The sequence below is a fragment of the Chiloscyllium plagiosum genome, unplaced genomic scaffold (genome assembly GCF_037043375.1).
Source record: "Chiloscyllium plagiosum isolate Xiang-an unplaced genomic scaffold, Cpla_swu_hap1 HiC_scaffold_3, whole genome shotgun sequence".
Taxonomy (NCBI): Eukaryota; Metazoa; Chordata; class Chondrichthyes; order Orectolobiformes; family Hemiscylliidae; genus Chiloscyllium; species Chiloscyllium plagiosum.
This window is the reverse complement of record NW_028270141.1, coordinates 7,290,991-7,315,644: the sequence shown is the minus strand read 5'-3', so window position 1 is coordinate 7,315,644 and position 24,654 is coordinate 7,290,991. Positions and strand designations below refer to the sequence as shown.

Sequence of the window (24,654 nt, the reverse complement as noted above, 5' to 3'; positions counted from 1 at the left end):
CTCTATCCCACCCCCAGATAGTGAGTATCCCAGTCTCTATCACACCCGACAGTGAGTATCCTAGTCTCTATCCCTCCCACAGACAGTGTATCCCAGTCTCTATCCCACCCCCAGACAGTGAGCATCACAGTCTCAATCCCTCCCCAGACAGTGAGCATCCCAGTCTCTATCCCCCCTTCAGACAGTGAGTATCCCAGTCTCTATCCCTCCCACAGACAGTGTATCGCAGTCTCTATCCACCCCAGACAGTGAGTGTCCCAGTCTCGATCCCCATCCCAGACAGTGAGTATCCCAGTCCCTATCCCCCCTTCAGACAGTGAGTATCCCAGTCTCGATCCCCATCCCAGACAGTGAGTATCCCAGTCTCTACCCCACTTCAGACAGTGAGTGTCCCAGTCTCGATCCCCATCCCAGACAGTGAGTATCCCAGTCTCTATCACCCCCCAGACAGTGAGTATCCCAGTCTCTATCCCCCCTTCAGACAGTGAGTATCCCAGTCTCGAACCCCATCCCAGACAGTGAGTATCCCAGTCTCTATCCCACCTTCAGACAGTGAGTATCCCAGTCTCTATACCCCCCCCAAGATAGTGTGTCCCAGTCTCTATCCCACACCCAGGCAGTGAGTGTCCCAGTCTCTAACCCCCAAGACAGTGAGTATCCCAGTCTCTATTCCCTCCCCCAGACAGTGAATATCCTAGTCTCTATCCCCCCCTCCCCTAAACAGTGTCCCAGTCTCTATCCCACGCCTAGACAGTGAGTATCCCAGTCTTTATCCCACACTACCCACAGACTGTGGGTATCCCAGTCCCTATCCCCCCCAGACAGTGAGTATCCCAGTCTCTATCCCTCTCACAGACAGTGTATCGCAGTCTCTATCCACCCCAGACAGTGAGTGTCCCAGTCTCGATCCCCATCCCAGACTGTGAGTATCCTAGTCTCTATCCCCCCTTCAGACAGTGAGTGTCCCAGTCTCGATCCCCATCCCAGACAGTGAGTATCCCAGTCTCTACCCCACTTCAGACAGTGAGTGTCCCAGTCTCGATCCCCATCCCAGGCAGTGAGTATCCCAGTCTCTATTCCCCCCCCAGACAGTGAGTATCCCAGTCTCTATCCCCCCTTCAGACAGTGAGTATCCCAGTCTCGAACCCCATCCCAGACAGTGAGTATCCCAGTCTCTATCCCCCCCCAGACAGTGAGTATCCCAGTCTCTATCCCACCCAGACAGTGAGTATCCCAGTCTCTATCCCCCCCCAGACAGTGAGTATCCCAGTTTCTACCCCACCCCCAGACAGTGAGTATCCCAATCTCTAACCCCCAAGACAGTGAGTGTCCCAGTCTCTATCCCCTCCCCCAGACAGTGAGTATCCTAGTCTCTATCCCCTCCGCCCCAAGACAGTGTCCCTGTTTCTATCCCACCCCCAGACAGTGAGTATCCCAGTCTCTGTCCCCCCAGACAGTGAGTATCCCAGTCTCTATCCCCCCCGAGACAGTGTGTCCCAGACTCTATCCCACCCCCAGACAGTGAATGTCACAGTCTCTAACCCCCCAGACAGTGAGTATCCTAGTCTCTATCCCCTCCGCCCCAAGACAGTGTCCCTGTTTCTATCCCACCCCCAGACAGTGAGTATCCCAGTCTCTGTCCCACACTACCCCTAGACCGTGGGTATCGCAGTCTCTATCCCCCCCAGACAGTGAGTATCCTAGTCTCTATCCCCCCAGACAGTGAGTATCCCAGTCTCTATCCCCCCCGAGACAGTGTGTCCCAGACTCTATCCCACCCCCAGACAGTGAATGTCACAGTCTCTAACCCCCAAGACAGTGAGTATCCCAGTCTCTATCCCCTCCCCCAGGCTGTGAATATGCTAGTCTCTATCCCCCCCCCCCCCCCGCCTCCAGACAGAGTGTCCCAGTCTCTATCCCACACCCAGACAGTGAGTATCCCAGTCTCTATCCCACACTATCCGCATACTGTGAGTATCCCAGACTCTATCCCCCCGCTCCCCAGACAGTGTGTCCCAGTCTCTATCCCACCCCCAGACAGAGTATCCCAGTCTCTATCCCCCCCCACAGACAGTGAGTATCCCAGTCTCTATCCCACCCCCAGATAGTGAGTATCCCAGTCTCTATCACACCCGACAGTGAGTATCCTAGTCTCTATCCCACCCCCAGATAGTGAGTATCCCAGTCTCTATCCCACCCCCAGATAGTGAGTATCCCAGTCTCTATCACACCCGACAGTGAGTATCCTAGTCTCTATCCCTCCCACAGACAGTGTATCCCAGTCTCTATCCCACCCCCAGACAGAGCATCACAGTCTCAATCCCTCCCCAGACAGTGAGCATCCCAGTCTCTAGCCCCCAAAGACAGTGAGTATCCCAGTCTCTATCCCCCCGAGACAGTGTCCCAGTCTCTATCCCACCCCCAGACAGTGAGTGTCCCAGTCTCTATCCCGCCCCTCAGACAGTGAGTATCCTAGTCTCTATCCCCCCCTCCCCTAGACGGAGTGTCCCAGTCTCTATCCCACACCCAGACAGTGAGTATCCCAGTCTTTATCCCACACTACCCACAGACCGTGGGTATCCCAGTCTCTATCCCTCCCCAGACAGTGAGTATCCCAGTCTCTATTCCCCCCCAAGACAGTGTGTCCCAGTCTCTATCCCACCCCCAGACAGTGAGTGTCCCAGTCTTTAACCCCCAAGACAGTGAGTATCCCAGTCTCTATCCCCTCCCCCAGACAGTGAGTATCCTAGTCTCTATCCCCCCCCTCCCCTAGACAGAGTGTCCCAGTCTCTATCCCACACCTAGACAGTGAGTATCCCAGTCTTTATCCCACACTACCCCCAGATAGTGAGTATCCCAGTCTCGATCCCCATCCCAGACAGTGAGTATCCCAGTCTCTATCCCCCCTTCAGACAGTGAGTATCCCAGTCTCTATCCCCCCAGATAGTGAGTATCCCAGTCTCTACCCCACGCAGACAGTGAGTATCCCAGTTTCTATCCCACCCCCAGACAGTGAGCATCCCAGACTCTATCCCCCCCAGACAGTGAGTATCCCAGTCTCTATCCCACCCAGACAGTGAGTGTCCCAGTCTCTATCCCACACTACCCCCATACTGTGGGTATCCCAGTCTCTATCCCCTCCAGATAGTGAGTATCCCAGTCTCTATCCCCCCCGCACCCCATACAGAGTGTCCCAGTCTCTATCCCACCCCCAGACAGAGTATCCCAGTCTCTATCCCCCCCCCCCCCACAGACAGTGAGTATCCCAGTCTCTATCACACCCGACAGTGGGTATCCTAGTCTCTATCCTTCCCACAGACAGTATATCCCAGTCTCTATCCCACTCCCAGACAGTGAGCATCACAGTCTCAATCCCCCCCAGACAGTGTGTCCCAGTCTCTATCCCACCCTCAGACAGTGAGTATCCTAGTCTCTATCCCCCCCTCCCCTAGACGGAGTGTCCCAGTCTCTATCCCACACCCAGACAGTGAGTATCCCAGTCTTTATCCCACACTACCCACAGACCGTGGGTATCCCAGTCTCTATCCCTCCCCAGACAGTGAGTATCCCAGTCTCTATCCCCCCCACAGACAGTGTGTCCCAGTCTCTATCCCACCCCCAGACAGTGAGTGTCCCAGTCTTTAACCCCAAGACAGTGAGTATCCAGGTCTCTATCCCCTCCCCCAGACAGTGAGTATCCTAGTCTCTATCCCCCGCCCCCCCTAGACAGAGTGTCCCAGTCTCTATCCCACACCTAGACAGTGAGTATCCCAGTCTTTATCCCACACTACCCCCAGATAGTGAGTATCCCAGTCTCTATCACACCCGACTGTGAGTATCCTAGTCTCTATCCCTCCCACAGACAGTGAGTATCCCAGTCTCTATCCCACCCCCAGACAGTGAGTATCCCAGTTTCTGTCCCCCCCCCAGGCAGTGAGTATCCCAGTCTCTATCCCACCCCCAGACAGTGAGCTTCACAGTCACAATCCCTCCCTAGACAGTGAGTATCCCAGTCTCTATCACACCCGACAGTGAGTATCCCAGTCTCTATCCCTCCCACAGACAGTGTATCCCAGTTTCTATCACCCCCAGGCAGTGAGTATCCCAGTCTCTATCCCACCCCCAGACAGTGAGTATCACAGTCTCTATCCCCCCTTCAGACAGTGTGTATCCCAGTCTCTATCCCACGCAGACAGTGAGTATCCCAGTCTCTATCCCACCCCCAGACAGTGAGTATCCCAGTCTCTATCCCCCCAGACAGAGTGTCCCAGTCTCTATCCCCCCCAGACAGTGAGTATCCCAGTCTCTATCACACTCAGACAGTGAGTGTCCCAGTCTCTATCCCCCCCCCCCGACAGTGAGTATCCCAGTCTCTATCACACCCGACAGTGAGTATCCTAGTCTCTATCCCTCCCACAGACAGTGTATCCCAGTCTCTATCCCCCTAGACAGTGAGTATCCCAGTTTCTATCCCCCCCAGACAGTGAGTATCCCAGTTTCTATCCCACCCCAGACAGTGAGTATCCCAGTCTCTATCACCTCCCCCAGACATTGAGTATCCTAGTCTCTATCCCCCCCCCGCCCCCAGATAGAGTGTCCTAGTTTCTATCCCACCCCCAGACAGTGAGTATCCCAGTCTCTGTCCCACACTACCCCTAGACCGTGGGTATCCCAGTCTCTATCCCCCCCCCCAGACAGTGAGTATCCCTGTCTCTATCCCACCCCCAGATAGTGAGTATCCCAGTCTCTATCACACCCGACAGTGAGTATCCTAGTCTCTGTCCCTCCCCCAGACAGTGAGTATCCCAGTCTCTATCCCCCCAGACAGTGAGTATCCCAGTCTCTATCCCCACCCCAGACAGTGAGTATCCCAGTCTCTTTCCCCCCTTCAGACAGTGAGTATCCCAGTCTCTATCCCCCCAGACAGTGAGTATCCCAGTCTCTATCCCCACCCCAGACAGTGAGTATCCCAGTCTCTTTCCCCCCTTCAGACAGTGAGTATCCTAGTCTCTATCCCTCCCACAGACAGTGTATCCCTGTCTCTATCCCCCCAGACAGTGTCCCAGTCTCTATCCACCCCAGACAGTGAGTATCCCAGTCTCTATCCCACCCAGACAGTGAGTATCCCAGTCTCTATCTCACCCCCAGACAGTGAGTATCCCAGTCTCTCTCCCCCCAGACAGAGTGTCCCAGTCTCTATCTCCCCCAGACAGTGAGTATCCCAGTCTCTATCCCACCCCCAGACAGTGAGTATCCCAGTTTCTATTCCACCCCCAGACAGTGAGTATCCCAGTCTCTATCTCACCCCCAGACAGTGAGTATCCCAGTCTCAATCCCCCCAGACAGAGTGTCCCAGTCTCTATCTCCCCCAGACAGTGAGTATCCCAGTCTCTATCCCTCCCCCAGACAGGGAGTATCCCAGTCTCTATCCCCCCCAGACAGGGAGTATCCCAGTCTCTATCCCACCCTCACCCCCGACCGTGAGAAACCCTTGGTTTTAGTGGTGCATTACCAGATGTCTCAGTTGAGAGAGTGATGCTGGAAAAACACAGCAGGTCAGGCAGCATCCGAGGAGCAGGAGAATTGACGTTTCGGGCAAGACCCTTCATCGGGAATGATGCTGGGAGCCTCGGGGGTGGAGTGATAAATGGGAGGGGGGTGTGTGGGGCTGGGGTAAGGTAGCTGGAGCTAGGTAGATGGAGGTGGGGGTAATGGTGATAGGTCGAAGAGGAGTGTCTAAGTGTGACACAGTACCAGTCAGCTTCAACCCCACTGAACCCGACCGTGCTCCCTGTCTCTGTAAGATTTCTTGGCGATTGGTTCAGTATTTCCCACGTGGCTAAGGCTGGGATTTTATTCAGGAGACTGCTGGGTGAGCTGTAAAACACAGGGGCAGGAGGCAGTGTGTGTGTGTGAGAGAGAGAGAGAGACAGACAGAGAAGGGCGGCGGAAGCTGTAGACATCATGAAGGAGACCTGGAGTGGAGTTCTCTGCTGTTTCCTTGTGTTCATCGCCCAAGTTCAGGGACTCAAGTATCGCTCTCACAGAGTCCGGACCCAGAGAGCACGGCTCCCAGCGACGGTTAGATACACCCAGGCAGCACTCCCACAGCGCAGTAATGCTATACAAGGTACAGAAAACTTCGCTCTTTCACCAAAGCCTGATCTTATTAACCATGTCCTTGACTAGGGGAGAGAGAACAGGCAGCTAGGGTCTTATCGCGATGCTTATCATTCGAATCACAAGTAATTTAAAGTGAGTAGTTTAAACATTTAGAATCAGAATTATACAGTATAGCAGCACTGCCCCTTGTAAAATATTTTTCAGATGTATCTACAGAGGACGGTGAGCAGCTGTTTGAAAGTAAACGGACAACGAGGTAATATTTTCGTGAAATACTCTTAAATTAACGAACCCCTAGACTTGATTTTAATCAAGGTAAGGTGTAAGTTGTTTAATTTCCCTTAGCTAAAAACAAGGACTGCAGATGCTGGAAACCAGTGTAGATTAGAGTGGTGCTGGAAAAGCACAGCAGGTCAGACAGATTTTCCTGCTCCTCGGTTGCTGCCTGAACTGCTATTTAATTTATCTTGTTTGGCCGCAAACAGCACTTTCCCTGGAAATCTGAGTTCAGCCCCACACTGAGACAGATTCGTTAGAATGATTGTGAATTTCACTCGATAGTTCCTAAGTTTTAAAACTGTCATTGAACACAATTGGCTTCCATTCGCATTATATCGTGGATTATAACTGTATTAGCTATTGCTGACAGGACCCACCAGGGTACAGAGACCGGGGTGGAGTGCTGAGTTGGTGTAGTTTGATGGACATTCGTGTCATTAAACAGTGGAGGCGAAAATGTCTGAGTGCAACATTGTCCAGTCCGGTTTCTGCTTCTCTCTGCTGTTTCCTTCGCGCGGATTCATTATTTGCATTTCCACCTTCTAGATGTCCTTTGTACCACATCGTTTTTGGATTCGTTTCCATCAAAGTCTGCCCTTAAGTAAGCGAGAAATGAATCAAAGAATTGCAGGGTGTTGGAAAGCTGACTGTAAAAGCAGAAATTGCCGGAGAAACTCCGCAGCTCCAGCAGCATCTCTGGAGAGAAACCATTAATCTTTCGGGTGTAGTGACTGTCCTTCAGAACCAGTTCTCAGTCCAGCTTTGTCTCCACACCAGGCGAGAGTTGTTCGTTACAGTTAAAGAGATCTGAAAGTTCTCCAGGTTTTGCTGATTGGTTCTTGATTTCTAAACCCTGTCTTTTCCCTAATTCGATTGATTAAATTGGTGAGCTTAATTTTTAAAGTTTAATGTTTTAACCACTGGGTGATCCCCCATGTGGAGAGATGATTTTATGAACAAAGACTGAACAGGTTGGGACTCTCCCCCCTGGAGTTTAGAAGAATTGGGGGTGGGGGTGGGGGATCTGACTGAAACAAGTCGGATTTGTAAGGGGTTTGACAGGGTGAATGCTGAGAGGGTGTTTCTCGCCATGGAGAGATGGGGATCAGAGGGCACAGTCTCAGAGTAAAGGGGTACTGATTGAAGACTGAGATGAGGGGGGATTTCTTTCTCGGAGGGTTGTGAGTCTTTGGAATCCTTGCCACAGAGAGAGCTGTGGATATTTAAAGCGGAGATAGATTGATCAGTCAGGGAATTAAGGTCACGAGGAAATGCAGGAAAGTGGACGTAAAAAATGTTGAACGGTGGAGCAGGCTCGATGGGCCGAACAGCCTCCTCCTGTTCCTGTTTCTTATGGCCTATGGCTAGTGTTACTTTTGCTAAATTATTTCTTGCATGACGATATAGATACGTTAATGCAGTAATCCTTGCAACACCTCTAAGGGGTGAGCATTTTCGACATCACTTTTGAAATTAATTTCTGATGTCAATGTGAGTAATTATTCTTCCCAAAACCTGCAGCTACAGGCTGGAGAGACAGCGAGTGTGATTTGCAGGAGGGCTGTCGCTTCCCCAATAGCCAAAGTGGTCCAAGTTCGAGAGCATATTTTGGTCGCTGTGCACTGCAGCAGTGGGAAGCTGTTTCCAATTGTTTGGAAGGCAGTGCAACCAGACAACTGCTCCACTGTCACTACCTTCAGTTTTAAACGTGGTTTACAAAGGACTATGCTTTGTCTAAACTTTGGCTGGAAAACAGAAATAAATGCCAACACTCCGCACTTGTTCAGCACCTGTGGAGAGAGAGAAAACAGAAAGACCAAGGCCAAGTGACGGAAAATGGGATTGGAATACTTAGGTGGATGTTTCTGACCGGCGCAGACTCAATGAAGAGCCTTTTTATTCTGTGCTGTAGTCCTCTAAGGCTGTAAACATAGAAACGTAACAGTCTCAAGTCAGTACAAGAGGAAAGGACAGCAACAAACACAAAGGGAAATCTATGATAGGGTGGAGGGCAGGAGAGACGATATTACCTTGGAAAAGTTGTAATGGGTAAAGTAAATAAAGATCACCTGAGACGTGATTGGTTATAGCAACCACCCGAATGCAACATGAAGGGTTAAGAAATAAAAAGCCAACAGCAAAAAAGGAGGCAGATTTTGTATTGTAAAGATTTGCATCTGTGACCCAGGTTCCACTGCTCCGTCTTAATTCTGATTATTCAAACACTGTGTGCTCTCCTTATTCATGAAGTCTATAATTAATTTTTAATTGACTATTTTGGCATGGCCATAGTTGTAGGCAAATTGATGCTAATTCCGGGGATGACTCTGGGCGTTACTGACAGAAAAGAGGCAACATTTCACCACGTGGCTGGCGAGCAGTAGGAGCTTGAATGGCCAAAAATAAAGGTTTTGAAACTCAATTCACTCGTACCTTGCCCCAAAGACTAAACATTTCCTTTCTACTTTCCTCTGTAAGCCACAGTGTCGAGGTAGCGTGGAAACAAATGACCTATTACAGGCGGTTCTGCTATAACGCGTCTTTCGTTAATTTGCTGTGGCGCGATTGGGTGAGCGGGCAACGCTGTCAGAGCGTGTTGGCTATAACGCGATTGGTTATAACGCGATCAGATGCTAAACACAAAATGTTGTCTGTATTGCACGATTTTGCGGGTCTCACAGGAACTCAGCTATCGCGTTCTGGAAGGACTGCCAGCATTTAGGACAAATTCTAAGGCTTATTAAAATCAACAAGGAACTGTGTGGAGTGAATAATAATATTTTCTTTTCCTGATTTGTGTATCTCTAGTTTTTCCGATGTCTTTGGTTGCTTTGCTTTGTGTGACAGCTAATTTGCTTCCTTTCGCTCAATGAGAACATTATTCTGTCAACACCACTCCACCCGACCCTTTGATTGGCTCAGTTGGCTGGTTGGTCATCTGTGATGCACAATGATCTCAATAGTGTGGGTTTAATTCCTGCACCAGCTGAGGGACTCTCTCCTTTCACCTGAGGTGGGGATACGTTTAGGTTAAACCACCACCAGCCTCTCTCTGATGAGAGAGCAAAAATCTCAGACAATGGTGACTTTACTTTGACATTTGAGAACCTTTTTTATTTCTCTTCTTATCGTTCTGACTGCTCCTACTTTTCCTCTTGATTCTACAACCCATGTCAGGAGGTCAGCACTGAAATACAAGGAAAAATGCTGTGAAACTAAATTTTGTATTTTTAATTTCAAACTTTTCATTCGAAACAAAATGGAAAAGATATCAGCCATCAATTTGTTAAAAAAAACATATCTCCCTAATTAACACTGAACCAACTGAGCCCTGCTAAATGAACATAGACACCTTTGACCTGCCAAAGAGTAGGAGCTATCATGAGGAAGGAAATTCAGGCGATTCACCATTTACAAAAAAGCACCAGTGGTTGTACTAGAGCTGCCGATTTTTGGCAAAAGTCTGTGGATTCCATTTGAGGAAAGCCCTCCCTGTGTGAAATTCTGCGGTTATTCTTTAGTTTGAGCTCTGTACCCTCAAACCAAATAGGCCAGTAAAATGATGCAAGAACTTTGGTGGATCTGATTTTTTTTTCTGTTAGCTGGAAAAGAAGGGTCCTCAACATTGGAGGAAAATAAGGTATTTTTACCAAGGTGGGCGAGTCTAAAACTAGAGTACATTAGTTCAAGGTGAGAGGGGAAAGATGTAAAAGGGACCTAAGAGCCAAGTTTTTCACACAGAGGGTGATGTGTGTATGGAATGAGCTGCCAGAGGAAGTGGTGGAGGCTGGTACAATTACAATATTTAAAAGACATCTGGAAGGGTATATGAATAGGAAGGGTTTAAAAGGAGATGGGCCAAATGCTGGAAAATGGGACTAGATTGGGTTAGGATATCTGATCAGCATGGATGAGTTGGACCATGCTGTAGATCTCTATGAGTCTCAGTGGTAACATTTGCAAATTATGTACATACTCCCGTTTTCTCTATCTCCAGCAACATCCCCTCACACTCTCTCAGAGTTGTCCTGCACACCACAACCCCGTCTCCCCACCCCAGATCCAATTCATTCTTTGGATCATTCATAAGAAATCTTTTCCCTTCCTGTCAGGCATTGTGAATGATGATTTATTATCACTTGCTGTCTACAATGAACAACACAGTAAAACACAGTGAAAAGCTTTAACCTTCACCACAACTTGGTACCAATTTGAATAGGTTAAAAATAAAAGAGTATAGCTGTAAGAGAGTCCATCTTCATTCTGCTGTCTCTGCCAGCAGTTCTGAGCCCTGACCTGGTTCACCAAAAACAACTGTGCCACTGCCCCTCTGCTGCTAGAGGTGCCATCTTCTTATCACTGGACCCACCTCACCAAGGAGTTGCCAATGCCAGATCCCATGCTAGACCCACACTCGTCCAGTAACCAGGATCCTCCTGCTCTGCTGTTGCCGCTGCCTTGCTGATTACCAGGAGTCCACAGTTCTGGGCCCACCACAACCAGGAGTCCCTGTCTCCACTGCCAGGCTAGGCCATCATCTCACCAAGAGTCCTGCTCCGGTTGCACACCTCTACGATGCTATCTGCTCCGCCACCAAAAGGAAGTAGATGAAGATGAAGAAAAAGAATGAAGACAAAGAGGGTAAGGAAAGAAGGGAGGAAATGGCAGATCTGGAGCGGATGGGCCCAGGAACCTAAACACTGCCTACCTTGCTGATGCCACCGTCTTGAAGCACCATCCTTAAGAAACATAAGCTGCAATAACTCAGAGGTACCCACACCCCTCTGGAACCTTCCCTCTGACTCAAACCCTTCCCTGCCCCACCTTCTTGCCAACTATTTCCCATGCCCATGCTGAACATCTGTACTCAGCAAAGGATTTCGCTTTATCCCTTTATGCCCCACCTCAACGAAGTTTGGGAATGGCATGATGTCAAACTCTTCTTACCTCGCCTCCATCTCTTTAGAAAAGAATCCTTCTCCTGTCCCACAGACCCCCTCAACTCCAACACTCTTCCTTCACCTGGACCCCTCCCTCCAGCCATTTATCTGCACTCAGTCTATTCATCACAAACTGTCAACATTTCATTGGTCACCTTGAGTTTTCTGCTCCCCTCACCCATTCCAACTTATCTCCCTCTGAACTGACTGCACTCCATGCTCTCAGATCCAACCCTGCCTTTGTCATCAAGCCTGCCTACAAGGCCGGTGCTGTTGTCATCTGGCATACTGACCTATACGTTGCAGAGGTTCAACTGTCTGCATCCTCCACCACTCTCCTTGGCCTGGCTGAGCTCATCCTCACTTTGAACAACTTCACCTTTAACTCCTCTGACTTTCTTCAGATCAAAGGTGTGGCCATGGATACCTGCATGGGCCCCAGTGATACCTCTCTGTTTATGGTAGGACATGGAGCATTGCTGGTTCCAGTCCTAGTCTAGCCCCACCCACAACTCTTTCTCCATTAACATTGGTGACATCTTTGGTGCTGGTTCCCTCTATTGTCCAGAATTGGAAAAAAATGACCTATTTCACTTCCAATTTCCGCCCGGCTCTCATCTTCATTTGGTCCATCTCTGACTTGTCTCAGTCCCTTCCTCAGCATCTCTGTTTCCATTTCTGGGGATATGTTGGACACCAATGTCCACTACAAGCCCACTGACTCCCACAATTAACTTGACCATACATACTCTCACCCTGCTTCCTGTAAACACTCTATTCCATGGTTCTGGTTCCTTCACCTCTATCACATCTGTGCTAATGATGCCAACCTTCACAGGGGGGGCCTCAGAAATGCCCAACCTTTTCTTTTACCAAGGATTCCCCAGCACCATGGTTGACAGGGCCCTTAGCTGTGTTTGACCCATCTCTTGCGTTTCAGCCCTCACTCCTTCCTCTTCCCTCCCACAGCAGTGATAGGGTCCCCTAGTCCTCACCTACCATCCCACCAGCATCCACATCCACAGGATCAATAGCCACTACCTCCATCATTTCAAGTGGGATGCCACTGCCAGACATATATTCCCCTCCCTTCTCTTGTTGGTTTTCAGCAAGAATCATTCCCTCTGGGATGCCTACTCCACTCCTCCTTCACTCCCAATAACTTCCCCAAGTCTCCACTGTACCTTCCCCTGCAACTGCAGAAAGTATAACTCCTGCTCATTTATCTCCTCTCTCCTCACTATTCAAGGATCCACACATACCTTTGAGGTAAGGCACTGATTTGCCTACACTTCATTCAATCTAGTCTATTGTATTGGCTGGTCATAATGTGGTCTCCCCTACACTGAGAAGAGAAAAGCACATTATGTGACCACTTTGTAGAGCACCTATGCCCTGACTGTAATAATGATTCCTTGCTTCCAGTTCCCCTCCGCTTCAACACACCCCTACATTTCCGGGCCAGCATTCCTGTCTCAGGCTTGCTGCAGTGCTCCAGAGAGGGTCAACACAAGCTGGAAGAACAACACCCCATCGTCCACCTGGATTCCTTTAAGTCTTCGATGCTGCATTAAGTTTAACAACTTCTGAACATGAACACCCCCTTCCTTGTTTGTTCCTTACCCCCATGCCACTGGTGGCTGTTTTGTATGGGTTGTTCCCAGCACAGCTAATCTATTTTTAATCACTTACACTTCTCATTAGCACCCCACCCAGCATTTATCCCTCTCGGCTACGATCAGCAACCCCTTTGTTTGTCTATCCTTTATTTTCTCTTTCTCTATCTCTCTAGGCACTGTCTCCATGTACTGTATTCAGATTCTGGAGAAGCAGATGATCATTGACCCCAATGTTTGAATTTCCATTCATATATCTCTAGATTTTGCTATCAGATTTAGCCAGCAATGAAACTCTCAGTGAGATTATTTCAGCAAGATCCAGGCTACAAATCAGATTGGAAATATATGTAAAAATCATAATAAAAAATTTGAAATATAGTCAGATGAGGGGAAGAGAGAGCAGTGACATAGACAGAAAAATGTAAAACATGATTTTGTACTTTCAGTGTCAAATTCCAAACTGTCCCTACCTTGTATTCAGTTCTACAGCATGTCCCTGTCCATCACCCTGGCTTTACCAACTTTTACAAATATCTATTGAAGCACTCTGATATCCAAACCTTCTTCTGTATTTACCATATCTATTCCTTTTCCCTGCTATGGTTTCTTTTCTTATTGACCATCTCTCAATGGATTTATGAAAAAAATTGGTCCTCTTATTTGACGAAAGACGTAGTGACATTAGAGGCAGTTCAGAGGAGCTTCACTAGATTGATTCCAGAGATAAGGGGTTTGTCGTGTGAAGAGAGATTGAACAGCCTATACTCCGGAATTTAGAAGACTAAGGGGAGATCAAATTGAGGTATTCAAGATGATAAAAGGTGTGGATAAAATAGACATGGAGCAGATGTTTTGTCTTGTGGGGCATTCTAGGATGAGAGGTCGTAGTCTTAGGGGAAGGGGTAGCAAATTTAAAACAGAGTTGAGAAACTACTTCCCCCAAAGGGTTGTGAATCTGTGGAAACTGCTACCTCAAAGTGCAGTGGATGTTGGGACAGTGAGTAAATTTAAGGAGGAGTTAGACAGATTTTTAATTGAAGGGTTATGGAGAGACGGCAGAAAAATGGGGGCGAGGAGCATATCAGCTATGATCAAATGGTAGAACAGACTCAATGGGCTGAATGGCCTAAATCTGCTCCTATATCTTGTGAACTTATGACTTCTAATAAACTTATTAAAATTTCTGTTTGAGCACAGTGCCTAAAAGTTATTCACAAAAGCAAAAACATTTATAGAGCAAACTATGTACAATTACCAGAAATAATAAGCAATTTGTTATCTCACTATCGGACTGTGGCATGTTATAAATTTGCAATTTGATTTCCTTTTATTTTAAGAAACTGTCTGGTTCTTGATGTCATCATTGCCATAAAAGTTGGGAGATGATGGGATAGATCAAGAAGGAGCTATGTGGTGATAGTAAGTTTGGATGCCTGTACAGTCAAAGAAAATGAATTAGAAAGAATGACTAATATGGCACAAAAGGGATCTGGGTTTGATTCCAGCCTTGGGCGACTGTGTGGAGTTTGCACATTGTGTGTATTCCTCCCACAATGCAAAGGTGTGCAGGTTAGATGCCTTGGTCAGGGGGAAATGAGTCTGGTTGGGTTACTCTTCGGAGGGTCGGTGTGGACTTGTTGCAGCTATGGCCCTATATCCACACTGTAGGGAATCGAAAAGTCATTAGATTAGATTACTTACAGTGTGGAAACAGACCCTTCGGCCCAACAAGTCCACACAGACCCGCTGAAGCGCAACCCACCCAGACCCATTCCCCTACATTTACCCCTTCACCTAACACTACGGGCAGTTTAGCATGGCCAATTCACCTAACCTGCACATTGGACTGTGGGAGGAAACCGGAGCACCCGGAGGAAACCCACGCAGACACGGGGAGAATGTGCAAACTTCACACTGTCAGTCGCCTGAGGCGGGAATTGAATCCCCGGTCTCTGGCGCTTTGAGGCTGCAGTGCTAACCACTGTGCCACCGTGCTGCCCATAAAATTAATTGGGCACTTTTGCACAAGTCATGAAATGTGGGCTCTTTGGTTTTCAAAATTTGCTTCCGGAATGTGCTCCAAATCTTACTTCGTGCCATTAAGATTTTTGTTACCTTTTCTGTCTATGTCTACCACTGCGAGATGTTACTAATTTTACTTTGTTGTGTTCAATGTGACTTGGACGAATATCTCAATGTAGTTGCAGATTCTGGCCAGGAGGTGGTCTTGATTAGTGAGGTTCTAAAGTCTCTCACAAACTTTTTACCACCTTGTACATCAAAAGAATTAAATGAACAACATACTAGTTTTAAGTAAGTATGTTTTATTTCAACAAATGTATGTATTTTTTAAAAAAAAATTTGTTCCTTTCACAGAAGCACAATGTAAAAGTCAGCCGCAAGATTTGGTTTTTATCATCGATAGCTCCCGCAGTGTTCGACCCCAGGAGTTTGAAAAGGTGAGAGTCTTTCTGGCTAAGATGATTGACACATTGGATGTTGGACCTGATAGGACCCGAGTGGCTATTATCAACTATGCAAGCAGTGTGAAGGAGGAGTTCATGTTCAAAACCTACAACAACAAGAAAGACATGAAGAAAGCAGTTTATCAAATCGAACCCCTTTCAACCGGTACTATGACAGGTTTGGCCATTGACAGTGCAATGAGGAAGACCTTTACAAAAACTGCAGGAGCAAGACCGGAGGAACTTGGTATCGCCAAAGTAGCCATCATTGTGACGGATGGCAGGCCACAGGACCAAGTGGCAGAAATATCTGCAAGTGCTCGAGCTTCTGGTATTGAAATCTATGCTGTTGGTGTAGACAGGGCTGACATGCAGTCACTGAGACTAATGGCCAGTGAACCATTGGATGACCATGTCTTCTATGTGGAAACATATGGTGTGATAGAGGTGCTGACGTCTAAGTTCATGGAGACTCTTTGTGGTAAGCTATTTCTGAAACCACTATAATATGGATTTTCATGTTAAATGAACAAAGTTGCAAGTTAATACTGTATTGTGCAATTTTCGGACCATGAATTTCCATGGTAGTTAGAAATGTTTGCTGTCTACAATATGTGGATCAAGTAGGTTGAACAAAAGAAAGGGTTGAAGTCTGGTTTCAAAGAAAATGAGTTCTTCAGAAATATAATGAATAATTTGAAAATCCTGGCACAGAGGAAGATGGTTGTGGTTGTTGGAGTTCAGTTGTCTCAGCTCCAGGACATCTCTGTAAGAGTTCATCAGAGGAGTACCATCTTCAGCTGCCTCATTCAGCGGAACTTCACTGCATCACAAGGTCAGATGTGGAGATTGCACAGCGTTCAGTTCCATTTGCAATTCCTCAGACACTGAAGCAGTCCACATTAAAATACACTAAGACCTGGACAATATCAGGTTTGGGCTGACAAGTGGCATATGTAATTTAGGCTACTCAACTGCCAGCCTATGACAATTTTCAACAAGAGAGAATTTAACCATCATACCTTGACATTCAATAACGTTCCCACCACTGAATCTCCCATTATCAAACTGGGGCTTACAATTGACCAGATACTCAACTGGATTGGCCATAAAAATGCAATGGGTACAGAAGCAGGTCAGAAACTAAGAATTCTGCAGCAAATAGCTCACCTCCTGACTCCCCATAGCCTGCCCACCATCTGCAAGTCAGGAGTGTGATGGAATATTCCCCACTTGCCTGGATGGGTGTAGCTCCAACAAAACTCAAGAAGCTCGACACCATCCAAGAAAAACCAGCTGCTTTACTGGCATCACATCCACAGACATTCGCTTCCTCCACCACTCTGACTCAGTAGCAGCAGTGTGTACCATCTACAAGGTGCACTGCAGAAATTCACCAAGGCACCTTAGTCAACCCCATGACCACAATCATCTCAAAGTATAAGGTCCAACAAATACATGGGAACACGGCCACTTGCAGGTTTCCCCTGTAAAGTACTCACCATCCTGACTTAGAAATCCTGGAATTCCTTCCCTAAAGGCAAATGGATTACATCGGTCCAAGAAAACAACTCACCACCACCTTGTCAAGTACAACTAGAGATAGTAGGACCAACCATCGATACCCACATCCCATGAATGAATAATAAAAAACAGGAGTGTTGATAGAGCAAATAGGGAGAAAACTTTCATTTGGAAAATGGATTAGTAACCAGAAGACATAGATTGAATATACTTGATGTAAATAACTAACAGTCAAATTGAGGTAAATATTTTCACAATACGGGTTGTTGAGATTTGGCAAGCTCTATGCAAAAGGACAGTGGAAGCAAATTTAGTGGGAACATTCAAAAGGCAAAATTGCAGGAGCCTCAGTCTCTGCAATGATCCAACAGGTTTGAGATTATTTCAGTTTGTCTGGATGAGAGTGAAGGCTCCATGGCAGATGAGGTAAGTGACCATGGCACAGCAGTACAGGAATTACTCAGGAAGTGTGAGTGAGAATGCAGGTTGCAGTAGTAGGGGAGAGTATAGTAAGGGGGATTGTTACTTTCCCCTGCACCAAACAACATGAGGCCAGGTGGCTGTATTGTCTGCCAGGTGCCAAGGCTCAGGACATCTGCGCAGGGTTAGGCGGGAACATAAGAATGGAAGGGCAAGGATCCAGTCATCATGTCCAAGTGGGTACCAGTGATATGGGCAGGACAATTAAGGAAGTTCTGCATTGTCAGTTTGAGGAATCAGGCATTATATTAAGGAGCAGAACCTCAACAGTCATACTTTCTACATTATTACCCAAACCACTTGCAAATATTTGGAAAGCTAGTGTGCTTCCAATTAAACCTGTTGGACTATAACCTGGTGTTGTGTTATTTTTAACACTTTCAAATGTTACAGTATAGGGCAAATCAGATTAGAGAGATGAATGTGTAGCTCAAATATTGGAGTGGGAGAAATGGGGTTCTGGTTTGTGGGGCAATCAGACAAGAACTGATGAAGGTGGGATCTGGGCCGGTGCTGGTAGCTCAGTGGCTAGCACTGCTGCCTCACAGCGCCAGGGACCTGGGTTCAATTCCAGCTTTGAGCAACTGTCTGTGTGGAAGTGCATATTCTCCCTGTGTCTGTGTGGGTTTCCTCTCGGTGCTCCAGTTTCCTCCCACAATCCAAAGACGTGCAGGTTAGATGAATTGGCCATGCTAAATTGCCCATAGTGTCCAGGGATGTGTAGGTTAGGTGCATGAGTCAGGGGTAAATGTCGGGGAATGGATCTGGGTGGGATACTCTTCGGAGGGTCAGTGTGGACTCGTTGGGCTGAAGGACCTGTTTCCATACTGTAGGGAATCTAATCTAAGTCTAAAACCTACATGACTATGGAAGTAGAGAGGATTTTAAACTGAATAATAGGGACAAGGGATCAAATTTGGGAAGAACAAATCAAAGCCTGGTCTTGGATAGAGGAAATGTATTAGTGTAGGAAATGATATACTGACCATAACAGGAAGTGATAAGAGTATGAATCTAAGAGTCAACCAATAGTTAAGAATAGAATTTACAAATAGTGAAAAAGGATAAAGCTAAAACCTCGCTGTGTGACTGCAGGTAGTGAGAATGCAAATAGAAATGAATAAGGATGAGCTGGTAGTTATTCCAAAGGCATGGCTGTAGGATGATGTGAATTAGGGCCTGAATCTTGAAGGGTAAAGGACATTTAGGAAAGTAGAAAAGCTGGCTAGATGACTTTGCTCGTTAATTAGCTAATAGCTAAAAGAGTGGGATGACAAAAGTTTGGGAAACCATGCTATGGTCGAAAGGAGAAATGATAAAGGCAAAAAGTCACTTTTGGGAGTGGTGTACAGTCTCCCAACAGTAACCATGTAATAGGGTGAGGTGTACAGTCACCCTAACAGTAACCACACAATAGAGTGAGGTGTATAGTGCCCCTAACAGTAACCATGCAATAGGGTGCGGTGTACAGTCACCCTAACAGTAACCACACAATAGAGTGAGGTGTATAGTGCCCCTAACAGTAACCATGCAATAGGGTGCGGTGTATAGGCTCCTTAATAGTAACCATAAGGTAGAGTGAGGTGTTAAGGAAGAAATAAAGAGAACTAATCAGAAAGGTATGGTGATAACCATTCAAGATTTTAACAGGATGAATTAAATATATATGTTTCATTAGTCTGCACAATGCATGAGCCAAGTAATATTCCAGGACAATAATAAATCAGGAGGTGGAAGGGAAGGAGGATCTCAATAAAATCGCCATCAGCAGAGACATGGTACTGAGTTAATTATTGGAGCTGTAAACTAACAGGTGCCTTGGTTCTGATGGACTTCATTCTAAGGTTTTAAAAGAATTGACGCAACAGTTTTGCTTTTCTAAAACTCCCTTAATTTGGGACCGTCTCATTAGATTCAAAGACATTAACTAAATTACAGGTCAATTAGCTTAATGTCTGTCATAGGGAGAAGCTATTGTTAAAGACATCATAGTAGGGCTGAGGTAAATTCAAGGAAGTCAGGCAGAGTCAACATGGTTTGTGAAAGGGAAATTATGTTTAACCAATCTATTGGGGTTCTTTGAAGAATTAACTTGTGTTGTAGATAAAAGGAAACTAATGATGTAAAGTACTTGGGTCTCCAGAAGGCATTTGATAAGGTGCCACATCACACTTTATTGTAGAAAATAAAAGCTGATGGCCGAGGTGGGTAGTATATCCTAGTGGAAGGATAACACACTGGTGTGCAAATAGGAAGCAGAGAATATGTGTAAGTGGGTCTTTGTCAAGTTGGCAAGATGTAACTAGTGGTGTGTCACAAGGATCAATGTTGGGACTTGAACTAAATAAAGCCCAAAAGAACTGCGAATGCTGTAAATCAGAAAGAAAAAGAGAAATTGTGGGAAAAGCTTAACAGATTGGGCAGCAGCTGTGGAGAGAAATGAGACCCTTCTAAAGGATCACTCCATCCGAAATGTTGAACTCTGCTTTCTCTCCACAGATGCTGCCAGACCCGTTGAGATTTTCCAGCAACTTCTATTTTTGTTTGGGTTTTGTAAACTATCCAAATAAATGATTAGATGAAGGGATGGAAGGTATGGTTACCAAATTTGCTGATGACACAAAAAAAGGTAGGAAGCCAAGTTAGGACACAAAGGAGGTTATGAAAACATATTGACAAGTTAAGTGAGTGGGCCAAGATGCTACAAATGGAGCATAATATGGGGAAATGTGAAATTGCCCATTTTAAAAGGAAGGATAAAAAAGGAGCATCTTCCCTAAAAGGTAAGAGATTGCAATGCTGTGAGCTACTGAGATCAGGATGTCCCAGTGCACCAAACACAATAGGGAGTTAGATGGACGTACGGCAAAGAATTATTAAAGTCAAGAGTGTGGTGCTGGAAAAGCACAGCAGGTCAGGCAGCATCCGTGGAGTAGGAGAGTAGATGTTTTGGGCAAAAGCCCTTCATCAGGAATGAGGCTGTGAGCTGAGGGGGTGGAGAGATAAATGGGAGGTGGTGGGGGGGGGTTGGGGGGAAGATAGCTGAGAGTGCAATAGGTGGATGGAGTAAAGGTGATAGGTTGGAGGGGACGGTGGAGTGGATAGGTGGGAATGAAGATGGACAGGTAGGATTGGTCATGAGGGGGGGTGGAAGGTTGGAACTGGGATAAGGTCGGGGAGGGGAAATGAGGAAACTGGCGAAATCCACATTGATGCCACGGGGTTGCAGGGTCCGGAGGTGGAAGATGAGGTGTTCTTCTCCAGCTGTCGGGTGTGAGGGAGTGGCAATGGAGGAGGCCCAGGACCTGTATGTCCTTGGTGGAATGGGAGGTGGAGTTGAAGTGTTTGGCCACGGGGCGGTGGGGTTAGTTGGTGCGCAAGTCCCAGAGATGTTGGGACAAGTAAACAATCCGTAAGTAGGCCTCCTGTCTCCCCAATATAGAGGAAACTGCATCGGGAACAACGGACACAGTAAATAATGTGTGGAAGTGCAGGTGAAAGTTTGATGGATGTGGAAGGCTCCTTTGGAGCCTTGAATGGAGGTGAGGGAGGAGGTGTGGGCGCAGGTTTTGCAATTCCTGCGGTGGCAGGGCAAGGTACTGGGAGGGGAGGGTGGGTTGGTAGGGGGCATGGACCTGATGAGGGAGTTGCGGAGGGAACAGTCTTTATGGAAAACAGACAGAGGTGGGGAGGGAAATATACCTTTGTCCATTTGTAGATGATGGAAATAGTGGAGGATGATGCAATGTATACAGAGGTTGGTAGGGTGGAAGATGAGGACCAGGGGGTTTCTGTCCTTGTTGCGGTTGGAGGGGGGCAGTCTGAGGGCGGAGGTGGAGGAAGTGGATGAGATGTGTTGGAAAGCATCATCAACCACATGGGAAGGGAAATTGCGGTCTTTAAAGAAGGAGGCCATCTGGTGTGTTCTGTGCTGGAACTGGTCCTCCTGGGTGCAGATATGGTGGAGGCAGAAGAATTTAAGATAATAGAATGTTATCATTTACTGAGGGGAATTGAATAAAATGTTAAGGAGGGGGTTATGCTTCAATTATATAGTGACAGTGTATCTGTAAGTACGAAACACAGTATTGTAGTTAAGGAAAGATGTAAGCAAGTGGTGGGTGGCAGATTGGGGGAAGTTTCCCAGAATAATACCGAGAATGAGCTGCTGTCCTATAAGGAAAGATTGGGCAAACTAGGCTTGTACCTGCGGGGATTTAGAAGAGTAAGGCACAACTTATTGAAACAATATAAAAATTTGAGGATTGTTGAAAAGGCAGAAGGGGAGAGGATGTTTCCCCTGATTGGCAAATGTAGAATGAGGGTCATTTTCTTTAAGATCTGGGGTCACCATTTCAAACTAGATTAGGCAAACTAGACTGAGAGAGTCGAGAGTCTTTGAAATATAAACTTAGAAGCATAGGAAGGGGAACTCTCTTCCTGAAAAGATGGTGGAAGCAGAGTTCTTAGAGAGTTGACAGGTTGTCAGGGGGAGGTGGGAGTGTGGAATTGAAGTCAGAGTAAGATGGCAGACTGGGAAGCTAAGTATCCTACACCTGCTCCTCATTCATTTGTACATAGCTGTACTTAAAGAGGTCTAACTTGCAGGTTGGTGGGCAGTAAACTGGGGGATGCAATTGGAATGCTTTTTCAAAGAATCAGCACAAACTAGATAGACAGATTGTCTCCTATTGATGGAGGATGTATGATTTTACTATCGGAAATTAAACTACAATGAGATTTGCGTTACATTTCCACTGGCAGCTTTTCCAAGGGATTTTGAGGCCATAACATATTTTAAAGTGGATTTTCATTGGGCCTACATTATTAAAATGCTAAATGTTATGTAATAATGGCAATATCCATAGATTTTTAAAAGATTTATGTGAAGCAATTTTACCTTTGTGGTGGAGGTAGGGGAATGTAAATTGTGTGTAAATGCTCCAGTTGACTTTAAGAAATGAGAGCTCCTTTCTTTCACTTCTCTTTGCTCTGATGTCAAGTTGATCAATCACCAAATTTAAATGCCAGATTTCAAATACTAATACATTTCATACTAAATTTGCAAATGCCTACTCAAAAATAAAAATTTAAGAAGGACGGCATGGTGGTTAGCACTGCTGCCTGACAGCTCCAGGGACCCAGCTCAATTCCAGCCTTGGGTGACTGTCTGTGTGGAGTTTGCATGTTCTTCCCGTATCTGTGTGGGTTTCCTCCGGGTGCTCTGGTTTCCTTCCACAGTCCAAATATGTGCAGGTTAGGTAGATTAGCCATGGGAAATGGGTTACTGGAATAGAGTAGGGAACTGGGTCTGGGTGTGATGCTATTTGGAGGGTCAGTCCAGACTCGATGGGCCGACTGATCTCTTTCTGCACTGTGAGGATTCTATGATTCTATTTCATTCCATGTCAGTACCACATAGTTAGCTCCAAGTATTCTAACTAAAATGATCTAACTTCCAAAGAAGATCATTTGTAATGACTTTGATCCAGCAAGTTAATTATGCTAATCATAGGAATGGACAAGGAGCTCACCATAATGCCCACCGGTAGCTGATGACGCACAGTACACATATTCACAAAGAAATAGATCAAGGTAAGAGGAAACCCCCAAGGCTTATTCTCCCTGCACTAGAAACAAGGGACAAAAGACATCCCTTAAGGGAAGTGAAATCAATGTCAGAATATGGACAATCCCTTAAAATATGGGATGGTTGGTCACATGATCAGAAAAAGTAGCTAAATCACTTTTGCAATACACAAAATGTAGCAGAATGGCAGAGTGTTAGGGCTTCATCACATTGCAGACTTCTCTAGGACTCAAGTTGTCTATGATTTCAGTCATGTTGGCTGTAATCCTGTATCTACCCTGTGGCAGGTTTGGTGATGGGAAGCCTGCCACCTTCTACCTCCAGCAATTAGGGCTGGGCAATCAATGTTGGCCACACACGTGATATTCACACGCCACATACAAGTAAAAGACAATAAAAGGAGAAAGAACAAAGGTTGTTAAATTATAAATCATTACACGTGAATTCCAAATAATCTTGCAAAATATTGAATGGGCAATGTAAATAAGTGAAAACTGATATTTGCCATTATAGCATTTTTAAAAATACTGTTCCCACTAAGTGTCCATAAAAATATTGAAAAGTTATGACACAGAGAGAGGCAATTCAGTGCATCATGTCTATGATATCTGTATCACTTTCTGCTAAATTATTGTTGAGTGGTTTGTCCAAATAAGGACGAAGTGATGAGATTGCATTATCGCTTATTTATTTATGGTGACCCCAAATGAAGGGGCTTGCAGGAATAATAATTCAAGTATACAGTGTTTAATATAACTTATTGCTGTAAGGGTCCTGGTTAAAACACTTAAGATTAAGATCCATTAGAATAGGTTACTTAACACTTGGTTTCATAAGTTACATTGCTTGTTGATATGCCAATGAGAAATTAAGTTATGCCATTTTTGTTCTTAATAAATGTTCCATTTCCATCTAAAGTGACTATCATAGCCTTTTCTTAAAAAAGAACGTGTTTCAGGTTCAGATTTCTGTGCCCTGGGAAACCACGACTGCCAGCAAATATGTGTGAGTACAGCGAGGTCATATTACTGCAGGTGTCGTCCAGGTTTTACATTGAACGAAGATCGGAAGACCTGCTCACGTAAGTCATCAACTATCAGGAGTTTGCCTGTTCGAAAGGACAGGGTGATTCTGTGAGTTTGGATCTGGTTGAAGGTGGTAGGAAATTGCCTTAGCCCTTAAGATGTGGAAAATAATGATCAAACATTCTTCCACAGTTCTTGCAAGGTTTTAGAACTTTCTTGTTCTTGCACTATGAGTGCAGATACTGGTAATAGATTAATCTTCTGAGAGGTTACACATTAAAAAGATATTGAATGGATTGCCCAAGGAAGGAAAATGGTCTGAACTTTCCATGCCCATTGATGATGGCATGGCTGGCAAAGCGATGGTGATAGTATCAGGAGGAGGGAACAACATCTTCTTGCTGATATGCCATATTGCCAGTGGTGGGAAAATTGGTGATTAAGAGGCTAATTGAACTACATCAGAGGCTCATTAAGGGCCCCTCCTGCTCTGCGGTGATTTCCAGATAAATTGTGGTGACTCCCAGAGTTTATAAATGGGACACTATCAGTATTACACATCTTTAATCGGCACATTATACTTCATAGAGGGACCCCCTCTGGCACCAA

At 46.1% G+C, this 24,654-nt stretch overlaps 1 protein-coding gene across 2 annotated transcripts in view; it reads left to right on the top strand.

Moving 5' to 3' along the window:
* The first annotated feature begins 5,964 nt into the window (after positions 1–5,964).
* LOC122540602 (uncharacterized) overlaps positions 5,965–24,654 on the top strand; it is a 46,030-nt gene continuing 27,340 nt past the window's right edge. For both annotated transcript variants that reach the window (XM_043676566.2, XM_043676527.2), the window contains exons 1-3: positions 5,965–6,130; positions 15,338–15,907; positions 23,967–24,101. In XM_043676566.2, the coding sequence (XP_043532501.2) occupies positions 5,965–6,130; positions 15,338–15,907; positions 23,967–24,101 (871 nt within the window). The remainder of the gene's footprint in view (positions 6,131–15,337; positions 15,908–23,966; positions 24,102–24,654) is intronic.